This window comes from Lissotriton helveticus, chromosome 4_1, assembly GCF_964261635.1.
Source record: "Lissotriton helveticus chromosome 4_1, aLisHel1.1, whole genome shotgun sequence".
In the NCBI taxonomy this organism is placed as follows: Eukaryota; Metazoa; Chordata; class Amphibia; order Caudata; family Salamandridae; genus Lissotriton; species Lissotriton helveticus.
This window is the reverse complement of record NC_136063.1, coordinates 1,496,085,520-1,496,102,037: the sequence shown is the minus strand read 5'-3', so window position 1 is coordinate 1,496,102,037 and position 16,518 is coordinate 1,496,085,520. Positions and strand designations below refer to the sequence as shown.

At 43.8% G+C, this 16,518-nt stretch overlaps 1 protein-coding gene across 1 annotated transcript in view; it reads left to right on the top strand.

Moving 5' to 3' along the window:
• SNRNP48 (small nuclear ribonucleoprotein U11/U12 subunit 48) overlaps window positions 1-16,518 on the top strand; it is a 178,392-nt gene that overhangs the window by 143,449 nt on the left and 18,425 nt on the right. Inside the window, exon 7 of the mRNA XM_078688086.1 lies at window positions 188-315. Within this exon, the coding sequence (XP_078544212.1) occupies window positions 188-315 (128 nt within the window). The remainder of the gene's footprint in view (window positions 1-187; window positions 316-16,518) is intronic.

Sequence of the window (16,518 nt, the reverse complement as noted above, 5' to 3'; positions counted from 1 at the left end):
AGTTTCACATTCGGTATGGAAGTGTTTAGTCTCATAGTGAAGGCAATATAATGTTTAATAATTTTAAGTTAGAAACTATCGTCCATAACAATTTAAATGAAAATTTGTGTAATTTACAACTAATGGCATATTTTTTTCTGTGTGACGAGCTGAACAAAATGTTAATGGTAATGGCTATTGTTTACAGGTGATTAGAGATGTTATCAATACTCACATGGAAGAACTCGTCCACCACTTGCAAGGAAAAGATGACCCTGAGGATACAGAGACCCAGGAACCAGCAAGCTCCTCGCATTCTATGAAATCTGTAGTAGGGTACAGTTATTTGTACATATATTTCCCTTCTCTGAGCATAAGTGCGACTGTTCTTCCATGACATTGTTAATCTGCCACTCCATGTGTTATCAAGCATGTTCTAGTTACCACAGACCTATTAGAATTAAGAGCACTTATTGTATATATAATTGGGCACTCTGAAGATATCCTAGATGAGGTGGCGCTGGTTACTTTCTGTTAGTTCCGAGGCAAGTGTTTGCCTCTTTAAATGCTGATATCACAAAGATAATTTGTGAGGAATGTTAAAGCCATATTTTTACGTATTTTTTATTATTATTTATTAAATACCAAATCGAAGCGCTTTATGGGAATGTTAAACATTTTTTAGCAAAGTTTTACAGCAGTGCGGCTGCTGTGCAACATGTTTGAAAGTAATTTTTTTTTAAATCACTATGGCGCAGCTGTACCGACTGCTTTATTGACCATTTTTGTTTGTATTTGGAACCATGCTGCACATATGCAACATGGCTAAAGACATTGACAAAGCAAATAAGCGAGACCTATTGGATTTGACAATGGTTGTTTTCTCGGCGACAAAATTCTGGTGCTCCTGTTAATGCTTTTCTTTATTCCCTCCTGTCCTCTTTTCCTGAGTGCCCCCAGGTCCAAGTGGCCGTCCATAATTTGGGGTCTTGTGGCTTAGTGTACGAATTGCCCTCCGGGAGTGGCACTGCAGATGCGATACACATGTTGGCTGTTTGGTTGAGCTGAAAAATGTAATTCACGATTAAGGCTGCTTTTTCCCTTTGGAATGCTCAAAGCTGACGCTTGAAAATTCAAAATTCACCCCCACGATTAAGCAGATTGAGGTATTTGGTTAGTGCGTTCTCGTGCTGAGCATGGAGTTCGAACTTATTCGAAGTGTATGTCGTTCTTCTTCACGACACAGATATAGAAACTAAGGAAGTTCTACAGTGAAAGCACCAGTGCTGGGATTAATGAGCTGAAGCTCTCGGAGTTTTACTTTCCAAACAAGAAATCGCCCGACCCCAATAAGCAGATGTTGAGGCTTTGCCAGAGGGTACCCTACGCAGATGTCTTCTGGCGCCTTTGTCACCAGTGGCTGCAGTTTACCTTAACGGAAATTTATAACCTAAGTTCAGTCTTCAATTGAGAGGAACTTGTGGTGTTGTGTGTCATGCCTGGAATCAGGAACACTGCCGTGCTCCGGATTCCATGGAATGACAGTTACGACCCAGGTTGATTAATGAGATGTGATTTGCTTTACTCTTCAATAAATCACCTTAATACAACTTTCCTGGCTCCAGAACCGACATCATTTCACTGGCGACGATAGGGCAACAACCCTAATTCAACCTGGAGTCCCTACCTGCATTGTCACACCTCATCTAATGCGGAGGATCACGAACTGGCAAGTAAACTCGACGGCGATGTCTGCGCTGTGTCACAGTCCATGTGAGCTTCAGGAAAGTGAAATCGCCGCTGTTTTGAGTCTTTGAGGGAGGAAGCTGTGAAATTTTGAACAGATTTCTGATTCCCGGTGAGTCGCGCTGCTCGAGCCGGTGCGCATGCGCGTGACGTAACAGTGTCTACGCGAGCCTGCGCGAGACCAGCTACTCAGTGTCTACGCGAGCCTGCGCGAGACCAGCTCCTCATGCTAATGCGCATGCGTGTGATGTCACAACGTCATTTCACGCAATTTAACGCACGGCGGCCATCTTTTGGGAAGAAAACCTATACAAAACAGTGAGGATCTTCTGACTTCGCGCAATTAATTAATTTTCTCGATCTAGACTGAATTTATGCACCTATCTTCGCAAGAATCCTGCAAAGAAAACTTATTATTCCACAAATATCCTGCAAAAAGTTTATAAACATCATTTAACTTCTCCGTTTAATTTTGATAAAAAAAAACAAAAAAAAACGAACACTATATTTACCAATCATCAATCATAGTGTTTTAAGACTTTTAATTATATTATTATGGAGAGTTTTTCTGCACCACCATCTTTTCTACCCAATCCAGGCAAGCCTATACTAGAATGGAAAAGGTGGAAAGAAGGCTTTCATGCTTACATTGAAGCTATTGGAGGAGATGACTATACTGACAAACGTAAACTAGCCATCTTAAAACATTGTTTGGGTGCTGAAGGAAGACATGTCTTGAATCATTTACCTTTCTCTGCAGATGGTGTATCTACTTCTGAGAGTACAATTGATGTTTTTGAAGAAGCAATCAAACAGTTAGATAAACAGTACATTAAGAAAGTCAATATTGTAGTTGCCCGTCACAAGTTTTTGAGTAGGGGTCAATTACCAAGTGAATCTGTTGACTCATTCATGAATGATTTAAGAGTTTTAGCATCCAAATGCAAGTATTCAACCTTTCATGATCAGATGCTGCGTGATCAAATGGTTCACAAAATTGCTGATGTCAAACTTCAAGGAAAACTATTAGATACTGAGGATCTGACTTTAGACAAAGCGTTAGATATCGCACATCGTTTCGAAAATATGAAACTTGGGGTGAAGGAACTCGCAGAGAAAAGCATTGCCGAAGTCAACCTTGTAAAGAAATCTAACTTTGAAGAAAGACCTTTCAGAAACAGAAACCAACAGTTCCAAGAGAGGAGAGAATTTGCATGTTTTAAATGTGGTAGTCCGGATCACTTAGCTAATGACAGAAAATGTTCGGCAATTGGTCAAATGTGCAGATATTGCAGAATGAAGGGTCATTTTAGCAAAATGTGTAAGAATAAGAACAAGTTTAAGAGTAAGGGTTTTAGTCAAAAAAGGAGTTCAGATGAGCATGTAAATGAAATTGAAGATGATTATTTAGAAGAACAATTTCTTTTTGCAGTATATGAAGTCCATGCTGGTGAAAAAGATTCTCCTTACTGCACTGTGAATGTTGGAGGGAAAGAAATCAATGTCATGGCCGATTCAGGGGCGAAACGCACCCTCATTGGTGAAGAATGGGTGAAAGAATTTCCTGGTTTAAAATTATCTCCCCCAGACATAAAGTTACTAGGATATGGCAAGAAACCCATCGATATTCTTGGTTTCTTTACAACGTCCCTTAGTTTCAAAGGTAAAACTATTAATTCAAAGGTTTATGTGGCCAAAGATGGGTCTTGTTTATTGGGTTGGCCTCAACAGAGGGACTTAATGATAAAATTGGATCCCAATCATCCTGAACAAGTACTAGGGTATTCTGATCTGGTCATGAATGTAGAGTCTGATCTCGGCTCTGAATGTGAGAAGAAATTTCCTTTGTTTTTTTCTACCTCCAAGTTAGGTCTTCTGAAAAACTTTGAACACAAAATCATTTTGAGGGAAGATGCTGTACCAAAAGTTCACAAGGTTAGGAATGTCCCTTTACATTTAAGGGATGCAGTAAAATCAGAACTTAAAAGGTTGTGTGATTTAGACGTCATTGAGGAGATAGAATCCTCTGTTTGGTTATCCCCAGTCGTTGTCGCTCACAAGCCCAACGGCAAAGTGAGACTTTGTGTAGATTTGAGGGATTTAAACGGGAATGTTTGGGTGGATAGACATCCACTCCCTAATATCAATGAAATGTTCACGAAATTGAAGGGGGCATCAATTTTCTCCACTTTGGACCTGTCAAATGCTTATCATCAGATAGCATTACACAAAGATAGTAAGCATTTGACATCCTTCATTACCTCAGAGGGTGCTTTTAGGTACAAGAGAATGCCTTTTGGCCTAATATCTGCATCTTCCGTCTTTCAAAGGGTCATGCACAATCTTTTTAAGGATTTTGTCAATGTCTTGTATTTCCAAGATGACATATTGATTTTCGCATCCAACCCAGTTGATCATTCCGAAATTTTGTATAAAGTTCTATGTGTGTTGCAAAATAGTGGTCTAACACTTACGAAAGAAAAATGTAAATTTGGTGTATCTTCTGTTGACTATTTGGGGCACACCATAAGTAAGGAGGGCATTTCCCCGAAAATGAATTTGGTCAAGGCCATAGAATTAGCCCCAGACCCTGTTAACAAAGATCAGCTCAGATCTTTCTTGGGGCTTGCAGAATATTATTCAAAATGTATCCCCCTGTTCTCAGATAAGACTGTAAGCATGAGGAACTTGATGAAGAAGAATGTCCAATTTCTTTGGGATGATAACTGCAAAAAAGAATTTTTATTGCTAAAAAAAAAATATTGTATCTGCACCTGCGTTAGCAACGTTTAATACTGCTAACTGTTCATATATCATCACTGATGCTAGTAATGTAGGAGTTGGTGCAGTATTAATGCAACGTCAAAAAGGTCAATTGGTGACAATTGGGTTCGCATCTCGACCCTTGAGGGATGCTGAATGCAAATATTCCACATTATAGAAGGAGGCTCTGGCTTGCTGGTGGGGCGTTGAATACTTCCGCAAGTATGTGTATGGCACTGTTTTTAAACTTTGGTCTGACCATCGTCCGTTGGTGGATTTATTTACTACCAAGGGCTGTGGCAAAGCGACTTCAAGAATTGCCAGATGGCAGTACAAGCTTCAGGACTTTCATTTTAATGTGGAATATATCCCTGGCATTAGAAATGTCTTAGCAGACTGTTTGTCTAGATTGCCCATTCCCGATGACAATGTTGTGGAAGAAGATAAAGATGATGATAATGTTGTGTCAATTTGTGAAATCTCCAAAGGTTGTATTGACGAGGATGCGTGGAAAATAGCATGTGACAATGATTCTGTTCTCAGTGATATTTGCAATTTTGTAAAGACCCAATGGCCTCGTAAAGAGTTGTTGTCTGAGGAGTTTCTCCCTTTCTTTCATGTTGCACAGGAATTGTCCATTGTAGAAGGTGTTTTGTTTAGAGGATTACAATTGGTGGTCCCTCATGACTTACAACCTAAGATTTTAGATATGGCTCACGAAGGTCATCCTGGGATGACATCCATGAAAAGAAGGGTTAGAAGTGAATTCTGGTGGCCAGCAATGGATAAGTGCATAGAACGTCAGGTTAGGGGCTGTCTGGATTGCTGTTTAAGCGATAAATCTCAAAAGCACGTTAAGTCTGAACTGTTTCCCATATCTAGACCTTCACGTGTTTGGGAAAGTGTATCATTGGATATTGCTGGTCCTTTATCGTTTAACAAGAGTGTGATGTACGCAATAATTTTGGTAGACCAGTTATCTCAGTGGCCTGAGGTAAAGATGGTTTCTAGTGTAACATCCAGTGTTGTGATCAAGTTCTTAAACGAAGTGTTTGAAAGGGAGAGTTTTCCAGAATCGATTACTACTGACAATGGTGTGCAGTTAGTATCTTTGGAGATGAGAGAATTTATGGAGCGTCATGGTATAAAGCATAGACGTGTGTCAGTGTATTATCCCAAAAGTAACTGCATCGTGGAAAGATGGATCAGAGTATTCAAGGAAGGTCTTCAACTTGCCTTGCAAAATGGAAGGGATTGCAAACAAACCATTAGTGAAGTTCTGTGGTGTTACAGAAACACACCCAGGAGCATGGGTGACCTGTCTCCTTTTGAAAAGATGAGAGGGAGGAGGTGTGGTTCCAACTTGTCTCAACCTTGGATGAGAATACTTGGCTCCAGGAGTTCTGTTGACGTTGATCGTGCTCCTTGTAGTGGTCCTTCCCAGTTCAGTGTCAATGATTGGGTCCGTGTCAAGAAGTGCAGGAATGTCAAGTCTGGTGAGTCTCGGTATTCCAGTCCTTTAATGGTCACGCGTGTTGGAAGGCAAGTTATCGAGCTTTCAGATGGAAACGTATGGAACTTGTCTAGGGTTGTTAAGGTTCCTAGGTGGTTGTGGCCCAAGGATGTGTCTCCAGGGTCTATAGTTTCATCTGGTTTGAAATCTTCCAATTGTGCAAGTAATTGGAGGAAATTCTCGAGTCCTACAACCCTTCACTGTTCTCCTGAAGTTAGGACTTCCTGTTCCTCTGACGACAATGTGCCAGTCCAACGTGTACAGAGGAAATGTCAGGTTCCAGTTTGGTCTAGGGACTATCATCTTTATAGATAATTCAATCTGTGTATTTTATATGATGTTTTCCAGATATTTGTATTTATGTCTTTTCTTTCCAGAATTCTCAATGTGTAATATTTGCTAGTTCTCGTTATTTATCAGTTCCTTGTGTTCCTGTAATTCTTCCTTTACGAAGGGGAATGTGTGGTGTTGTGTGTCATGCCTGGAATCAGGAACACTGCCGTGCTCCGGATTCCATGGAATGACAGTTACGACCCAGGTTGATTAATGAGATGTGATTTGCTTTACTCTTCAATAAATCACCTTAATACAACTTTCCTGGCTCCAGAACCGACATCATTTCAGAACTGCAAACTCATGTCATTCAAATATTTAATATGGCGTGCAGCTTGGCCTTTTCCCTTGCCCCCCGCCACTAATGCCAATTTTCCAACTTTTACAATCAAAGAACCGATACATTCAGAATAAATTCACCCCACAGCATGGGATAATGTTGCTTTCCGCAGTTTTCCTGCTTGAAACAAGACTAGACTCTCATGTCGCCTTCCTTCTGAAGAGTATTTCCTAATATTCTTTATGCTGTGTTCGCAAACCATACCAGAGAACACGGGAATACAATCTGACGGTGTGGCGTGTTGTAGGGCATTATGAGCTTCGGCTGCATACATGAATTATACCGACTCCACCTAAGGTAGATTGAAAATGAATACATTGATAAAACCTGCCTTTCCTAATCCATCCTCTGGATGGCAGAAGGATACAACGCATCTTAATGTAAAACTGTCTTAATCTGTAAAAATGTAGTTGCTGGTTAGTGACCTTGTCTTTCCAAATTGTATGAAATTAGCTGATCTCATACCTTTCGGACTTCATGCTCATTCTTTTCAGCAAGAGCCAGGTCAGTCATCTCAAGAAACTGTCAATCACACCCATCTATAGTGTGGCAACATGGTTAGCACACATTTTTTGTGAGAAGTCCTTTATTGCATGAAACAGAATCGGTGTTGCTTTTGGCCAGGGAGTCCTGTGCAACCTTTTCTCTTGAAGCCTGATCGGACATTTGCTGCTTTACCCTTCCTGTGTCTTTGACAGTTTCCCTAGTTGCAATGAAACAGAGCAAGGCACCAGTAAGGAAGTAATCCCTGACCATAATCCAAAACACCCTCCCAGCCATCCCGTCAGAGTGCGTCCTGTTTCATCTATGCATATTCGACAAACACCTAGGACACTACGACTGGGGAAGCATGGCAGAGATGAGAACTCGAGGCGGGAAGGTACACTTTCACAGCCACCTAGTAGATCGTGGAATTGCAAGCTTATTTTCTTAATTCCTTTTCTGGTGCTGCCTGTAGACCACTCTAGAAGGGAAGGAAGGAAAACCAGGACTAAGGAAACTGAAATTTCTGTGAAGAGTCTATTTTCTTTTGCCAATGCAATACAGAAGGCCTTGATGCATCTGACAGCACCACAGATACTGTTACTGCCATTTAATATCTCGAGTGTCACTGTCAGATGTAAAGAAATGGACACAGAGCATAGATATTTGAGATCTGTAGTTGTGAACTACATTAAAGTCCTATGATTGACCAGTAGTGTGTGAGAGATGTCTTCAGTTATTCCATGCTTCATCATTTTTTTGATGACAGGCTTATTGGCTGCGCAGTACTGATGGACGGCCCAAGTAGCAGATACGTCTTTATGTGAATGTAAGAGATGCAAGTTGCAGCTGGCTGCTGAGTGTTATGGTGCTTGTATTAGTGTGGGCCAGAAATGCTGCATATAAAATTACATAACTATATAATGCCCCGGAGAACCATTGGTGGGCCCTTCTTGCCTTGCATACATATCGGAAAAAGTAGTTTGCTCATTGGTTTGTGTTATAATTCCCTTACTTTACTTGGTTTGCACTATGGTATTCCACTTGCCTTCTGTGGTATCTCCCTCCCTCTCCCTGCCCCCCTCCCCTTTTCACCCATAGGAATGTTCCTACATTTCAGCCAGAGGCTGCCTTAGAATGTTGACATGGCAGCCTGACTGGCAGAATTCTTGATCGCTGGGCTTTGAGCGCGACGTGTTAGAGGTTCCTCAGTGGAGGCCGTAATAAAGACTACTTATTCTTAACCTACCTATTCAAGGCGTCTTAGTAACGTTTTTTTCCAATCTGTGGATTGTACGCTGAAGTTTGGGTCTGAAAAGGCAGTTTTCTTTCCAGGTTCTATTGGTGGGATTGGGGGTAGTGTAAGTGTCTTGGAAATAGCCATGTTTACAACTGTCTTCTGAAGTGTATATGCTCCCAGATGCATCGAATGTTGGCTGGTAGTGAGTTCCAAAGCTTAGCTTCTTGTGCTGGGAAAGCAGAGCTACCTGTGGATTTCTTATGGTGAGATGGTAGGATAAGTGGTGCGAGCCTAGAGCGCAGTATCCGGTTTTGTTTGTATTGTTTTAATATAACTTTTAGTCATAGTTGTTCTTTTCCTTGAGAGCCTTGGCGGACAGTGCGAAGTGCCTTGAACATTGCTCTTCTGGGTATAGGTAGCCAGTGGAGCAATCACAAGACTGGAGTAATTTGTCCTCTTGGTGAATGCAGAGAAGGTGGTTTGCATCCACATTTTGTAAGAGTTAAATGTTATATATGAGGAATGTGTGTGCACCAAAGTATAGTTTGTTGACTTAGTCAAGCTTGGATACTATGAGTGTGTGGATGGTTTGTTGCTTTTGTTGGCATCCACAGTATGGGAGATGCAACATTGCTTTTATTGTGTAGAGGGTGCTCTTTGTGACGTTAGCATGTGGCATCAATTTGAAGTCTTAATCCATGGTTTCCCCTAGTTTTCTGACTTTTCTTGATCCTGTTGAAGGGGCCTCATGTTCCTTAGACCATGTGGCAGTAGGCTGGTATTTTTGCCATCCTCCGAATGTCTCTTGATATTGTTGGAGTTATTATTTGTGGAGTTGGTGGATGTGGCGTAACTAACTGCCTGCGTTGCCGACTACGCCGTCTGTGGGAACCAGGTTCGAGTCTCGCTGTCTACGTCAAAATTCTGTGATTCTGGGCAAATCACTTAATCTCCCCATGCCTACAATTCAGCGCCTTCAGACCATCATGGGTGATTTGCTTCGCTTTACCCAATCCTGAATTATATTTCTCTATCTTTGTGGCATAGGACTTTAGCTGGTTGGTCATCATCCATGTGTTTATATCCTGGAGGCAGTAATTAAGTTTTAAATTCTAGCGGTCTTAATGGCCATTCACTTTTAAAACAATTTGTATGTCATCTGTATAGTCATACCAGGTGAGGTTTAATGATTTAATCAGGTTTGGTCAGGGGGTTCGGTAGATCGTGAATAATAAATGGGATATTATGAATCCCTGAGTGTCGCCACAATGTTGTGTGTGAGGAGCTGATGTGAAAGGTGGTGTCAACTAGTTCAGTCATAGCTGAGAGGCACATAATTCAATGGGCCTTAGCTGAACTTCCTTCTCACCTTTCGCACATAGTAAGTCAAACAAGAATTTGCAGTTTGAAAAGAGTGTATAACTGTGGAGGACCTCGAGTCATGTTTTGAAGTCGGTAACCTTCATGACCTTTCTTATTCCTGATACAAAAGTGGTTGTCACTACCTGAGCCTGCCAGCATTTCAGAAGCAATGTCCAGTCAGGAAATCTCCAGATTCCAATGTAGGATAGTGGTTTGATTAGCCTATTGGCTCTGACAGTCATCACAAGTCTGATACGACTTACTTTTGGTTGACATTGCTCAAGCCTACAGCCTTTTATGGGGGCACTGGCCTCTTATAACTTGTAGCCTGGTGAGATAATATATCTGCTTTAAAAATCTATTTTGTTTGCAGGAGCCAGATAGTTTTAGGTTAATGTCTAGTGACCAAGTCTAAACTGCCACGTCACAGGGCTGCCACAAAGGGCTATTTATTTTTCAAAAATCTTTTAATATCTAGCTAACCCTGCCAGAGTCAACATGCTGAGGATATTTCTCCTTGACCCAAATATTGTGGCCATAATCTGCAAATCTGATTTTGAAGTGGTTTGCATTATAATTGACCTCTCTAGACCTTTCCACACAACACTGACTAATGTTTTTTGATTTAGTAATCTGTGTGTAGTATAACTCTGCTTTTTGTAAATTGACTCCTTTTTAATTCTGCTTTATCTTTATCTAATTGACGGTCATAGCAAATTGCTGTTATGAGGTCCTATGTAATAATATAAGTGAATAATACTTGGTGAACATTTGGGGTACTGTGTTTATTGGGAGAAGTGTGGGAACACTGGGTGGTAGAACATTTACGGATCCTCACAGATTCTAGAATTTTCTATCATATAAATATGAAGAAAATCTATAATTTAGTCCAGGTTTGGTGTTTGCATGGCATTTTGGGTAAGAAAAGGTAGTGTGATCCATGCAAGCTACGCCACCCCAGACTACCCTAGATGCCTTACTTTCAGACATTTTTGGGCCTGGGAGGAATCCCTGGGTGCCGATCTGTCCTTGGCCTAATTTCCACAGCTACCCACATAGCCTGAATGGGTCAATTTGTAAGGTAAAATCTTGATGTTTCCTTGCTGCATTTAACACCTTTTCTTCCACTGGAGTGATGGCCTTGCCAGACAAGTGAGGTACTATTGTAATTGGGAGAAGTATAGGAACCCTCTGTGATGGGGCATTTGTAGATCGATGCGGCTTTCATTAGCATAAGCTTTCATGTTTGTTTTGCTGTGACAGCACGCACAGTGTGCTACACAATGTAGCAAAACACAAAAAATCTAACTCTGGACTTGCTAGAAGCTTCTCCCGTTATGATTTTGGAAAATAAAGTGTCTGGTGTTTTTACCAGAAACTTTCTTTTCACTACTGCAGACAACCTGTTGAAGTCCACTGCACCATAAAGGTGGTGCAGTGGACTTCAACGGGTTATCCTCTGTTGTAAAGTCCTTTTTTTTTTTTTTTTTAAACACCAAATCCATGCATGATGTCCTGTCCAACAAGAACAGACAGCAGGCTACAGGGATATGATGACCACATTGCACTAACCTTTTTGTTCCAAGGTCGTAGGGGAATTCTCCACTTCCAGGTCAGTAGGCTTCCGAAAATGAGGAGCAGTGAAAAGCACAGTGGCCAAAGAAAGGCAACAGTGGCTGCTCATTGCCACGCACAGCCAAGTGAAAGTTAAGGTCCCATATATGATCAATGGAGTAGAGGGCTAAGGAGCGAATACGAAATATTGCAAAGTGCAGATAAGAGAGGTGAAAGAGAAACTAAGGAGAGTAAATGGAAACCGCAGGAGAGACAAAGGGGAAGATAAACTGATGCAGTGGCAAACAAAAAGGGGTATTTAGGAAAGGGTGGGGGAAGCAGTGGGGCTAGAGATCGGCAGAGAAGAGAGAAAGTAAAATAGACCTTCTAGGAGCAAAATGAGTTAGATACACATAGAGAAAAGTTGATCGGAGATTTTAAGTGGAATTTATAGCTTATGTTTTTTCCAATACAGCTGGCCCAATGTGGTTTAAATGCTCAATTTTGCACTTGGTGTCTAAAAGTGTATGCACAATTGTTTTATAGTAGTCTTTGAAGTCTATACATTGTTACTTGAACCACATTGATGTTTACAAATTCTTAATTGCTTCCCCTTGTTGTTTTGTACTGCATGTTCTTGGGTGAGAAGTGCTGATGCTTTTCCTTTTAATGCACATCCGCCTTATCTACATTTATGTTGTAGTCACTGGAAAGGAACATCTACTTGCTAAGATGTCCAAGTTCTATTATGGAGGCAATTTCGCTTTCTGGTGTACATTTAAATATCACACTTTCGTAACATGAAATGAAGTTTGACCTTTATCTGCATCTCTAGTAATGCTGAACAATCACTACAGATACATATTTTTCATTCCTAGTTGACATGGCAAGCTCCCATGCTTTCTGCGCTCACCGCTCCTAAATGTGCATGCTCATTGAAGCAATGTTAGATACTGTGACCGGGTGTAGGGGTGAGGGGTGAACCTTAGGACCGAGAATAGGCTCTGGGACAGGTCTGATAGGCAACTCCGGTGTTGAAGCAGAAACTGACTGGACAACAGGTCTTGGGAGTAAGGACGGTTTTATTGGTATAGTACGTTTAGGGTTTGGTTGCAATGTTCTCCTGGTCCTAAACGTAAGTCTCTCCCTAGCAAAGTGACTGGGATCCGTCTTTGAATCGGGGTATTCTCCTTCTCCGGGGTCTTTGGTCTTCCGCTCTTGTCCTCAGGGTCTGGTCAAGGTAGCGTCTCGATGTTCCGGAGCCCATAGAAAGGAAGACCAACAGAGAGGGAACCGTTAGTTCTACAGTCTTTGGGGGACTTGCACCTTGGGGCCGTGTGAAGTGGAGAAAGGTCACCAGTGTCGGATTTACTATTATGTAGTCGGTGACGTGGGGAGGGTACAGAAAGTGAGGGTTAATCGCGGGGTAATGAACACAAGAGGAGAGGGGTACGAGGAAACACAAACGGGGTTTGCTATACACTATTTACACGCTCGCCGTATTCCCACCCACACCGCCATACGGTCCCGTACCTGGGATAGCCACGCTCCTCCCCCGGGAGAGTGGCACGGCGGCTCACAGGGTCGTTGCCTCCTGGCTCTCCGGGGGGTTCGTCTCTTTCGGCCTGCTCTTCGGAATTCCTTCGGTGTCCTTCTTTTCCGACTTCTCCGCTTCTCTTCAACCGCTCTCCGACGCCGCTCCTCGCCTCCTCCTCCTCCGAGGTGATGTCACACGTTTCTGTCTGTACTTCCTGCTCTTTATCCAATCTGGCCTCGCAGACGAATACAGGAGGAGGGGTCACCACCTCCTCAGAGTACGCCCAATTAAAGGCGCCGCGCTCTTCTTCCACGTCGTCCAGTCCTGTATCCCAGGGGTCAGTCTGTAAGGAAGGAGGTATGACAGGATCAGTAATGGGAGACCACCAGTCCTCGGTAGCGCTCCGCCTCGCATCTTTACATTCCACCCCCCCTGGATTCTCCCGATCGGGGAGAACCGGCACGTGAGACAGATAGTCAGCGTTACCATTGTCCTTCCCTTTCCGATGCACCACCGTAAAGGCAAAGGGCTGAAGAAAGAGGAACCATCGAAGAACCCGGGCATTCTGAGTCCTGTTCCTCTGCATCCACTGCAGCGGTGCATGATCGGAATACAAGGTGAATGCCCTCCCCTCCAGATAATAACGAAGTTTGTCCACGGCCCAGCGAATTGCTAAACACTCCTTTTCGACCGTGGGATACTTCTTTTCTCTAGGGTGGAGTTTGCGGCTGACATACAATACCGGATGTTCATCATTGTCCTCCCCAATCTGAGACAGGACCGCCTCAATCCCCGTCTCCGAAGCATCAGTGGCAAGGAGAAAGGGACGCCCGAAATCGGGTGGAACAAGCACAGGGCTGGTGGTAATGGCTCTTTTCAAGTGAAGAAAGGCGTTCCTGGCATCCAGGGGAGGGGGTTGCGGCAGAGTATTTCTGACGTTTTTCTGCAACAAATTAGTCAGGGGGGAGGCGATGTCAGCAAAGTTCTGAATGAACCTTCGATAATAGCCCATGAGGCCCAGGAATGCCCTTAGTTCCCGTTTCGTGGATGGGAATGGGGTCTCGGTTATGGCTTTGATCTTCTCTTCTTGGGGAGCGATCACCCCATCCCCCAACATGAAGCCGAGATATTTCACTTTTGGGAAGGCGGCACGGGACTTCTTGGCATTGACATGGAGACCGGCCTTTCTCAGAGAGGACAGTACGTTAACCAGGTGTTCCAAGTGGTCTTTCCAAGTTTGACTGAAGATGACAATGTCATCAAGGTATACCGAACTATAGGCGGTATGAGGTGCCAACACTGTGTTCATAAGCCGCTGGAACGTGGCAGGGGCCCCGTGGAGTCCGAAAGGGAGGACGTTGAATTCATACAGACCGTCCTCGGTGGAAAAGGCAGTTTTGTGACGGTCTTCCTCCCTTAGGGGCACCTGCCAGTAACCTTTTGTCAGATCCAGCGTGGTTATGTATTTGGCATCGCCTATCCGCTCAATGAGTTCGTCTACCCGGGGTATAGGGAACGCATCAAAGGTGGACACTGCATTCAATGCCCTGAAGTCCATGCAAAAACGCGTGGACCCATCGGGCTTGGGCACCATGACTATGGGCGACGACCAGTTGCTTTTTGACGGCCTAATAACCCCCAGTTCTAACATACTCGCAACCTCCTTTCTTACGTCTGCCCGTTTAGCAGCAGGGATGCGATAGGGCCTCTGTTTTACTAAACACCCTTTAGCTGTATGTATCTCATGCTCTGCCAAGTGGGTGCACCCAGGTGTGTCCGAGAATAACTGAGAAAAGGGACGGAGTCTTTCCAACAATGCCTGTTTCTCTACATCCGTGAGATCTGTATTGATAGGCAAGTGGTCCAAGGTTGTCTCAGTGTTGTTTTCGGGTAGCACAAAGTTGGATGATTGGGGAACAGATCCTAGCCATTTTTTAAGGAGATTGATATGGTACGTTTGATTACGTGTGGGTGACAGCTGTAACTTATACGTCGTATCGCCATATTTCTCTATGACTAGGTATGGTCCCTTCCACTCGCTCTTGAATTTTTGCGTGGAAGAAGGGAGCAATACCAGTGCCCAGTCTCCTTTGTTAAGTGACCTCCACTTTTTCCCTTTATCATAACATCGCTTTTGGTTACGTTGGGCCGTCTTTAGGTTTGAATAAGCAAGGTCTCTCAATTTGCCTAGTCTGGACCTCAACTGCTGCGTGTAGTCCAGTAGTGATCGTTGTTCCTGAGCCTCCTCTCTTTCCCAGACGTCTCTGGTTATTTCAAGGAGTGACCTTGGTTGCCGGCCATACAATAGTTCAAACGGGGAGTATCCCATGCTGCTCTGAACTTGGGCCCTTACTACGTACAAGGCCAATGGGAGCATTTTGTCCCAGTCTTTATGTTCGGCACTCAGGAGTTTCCGAAGAGTGGATTTTAGGGTCCTATTGTACCGCTCCACTAAACCATCCGTTTGTGGGTGGTAAGCGGAAGTGCGGATATGTTGGAGGTCCAGAGTCTTGCACACCTCCTTCATCATCCGTGACACAAAAGGAGTCCCCTGGTCTGAAAGTATTTCCCGGGGAAATCCGACTCTTGAAAACAATTCCACCAGCTTCTCTGCCACATTCTTGGTGGTCGGGGTGTGTAGAGGAAACGCCTCAGGGAAGCGGGTGGCATAGTCCACTACCACTAGAGCATAAGTGTGGCCCCGAGTAGTGCGGGGCAAGGGTCCTATGAGGTCCATCCCCACACGTTCCCAGGGATTACCTATCACGGGTAAGGGCTGCAGAGGCACCGCTGATGGCTTAGTCAGGTTTCTCTTCTGACACACCTCGCATTGTTGGCAGTAGGCTTCGGTTTCTTTGTAGATTCCGGGCCAAAAAAACAATCTCAGTATATTTTGCGTGGTCTTTTCAGCCCCACTGTGTCCCGCGGTCAAATGTGTATGTGCATAGAACAGTATCTGTTCACGGAACTCTTTTGGTACTACTAGTTGCCCTTGGTCTCCCTCTTTCCCTTCTCGATAGAGTAGCTCATTTACGATCCTGAACCTGGGGTATCTCGGAACAGGGTTGGTGGTTTGCTCCACGTGGGCTGCTTCCCAGGCATTCAGAAGGGTCGGATCGTTGGCTTGTGCGAATTTGAACCCTTTGTCTATGACCCAGGGTTCAACTGATAAGAGGGCCTCCACTGGTCGACAGGCTAACTCCCGTTTAAATAAGGCCAGGAATTGGGGGTTATCCACCCCGAGGATCAATTCCTCGGGTAGTGACGCAACCACTCCTACTCTCACAGAGCATGGTTCCCTTCCTATCGGGCTTATCGTGATGCGTGCAAGGGGATACGTCTTCACGTCCCCATGGACACACCGGATGTGTACTACGCCCTCCCGCCCTATTTGGGAAGGGGCCAACAGTTTCTCTCGTATGACAGATTGTCTGCACCCCGAATCGAGCAGCGCCTTTACGGGTGCTTGGTTCACTAGTACCCTTACATAATAAGAAGGTCCCATTTCGGCGGAGTACATCACGGCTTTGGGTATGTACCCAACTTCCATGGGTTCCTCAGCTGGTTTCTTCCTGGGGCACAGTCTTGCAATATGGCCCCACTCCCCACACTCAAAACACTGGGGTCCCCTCATCGGTGTAATATCCGGACGGTATGGCCTTGGTTTG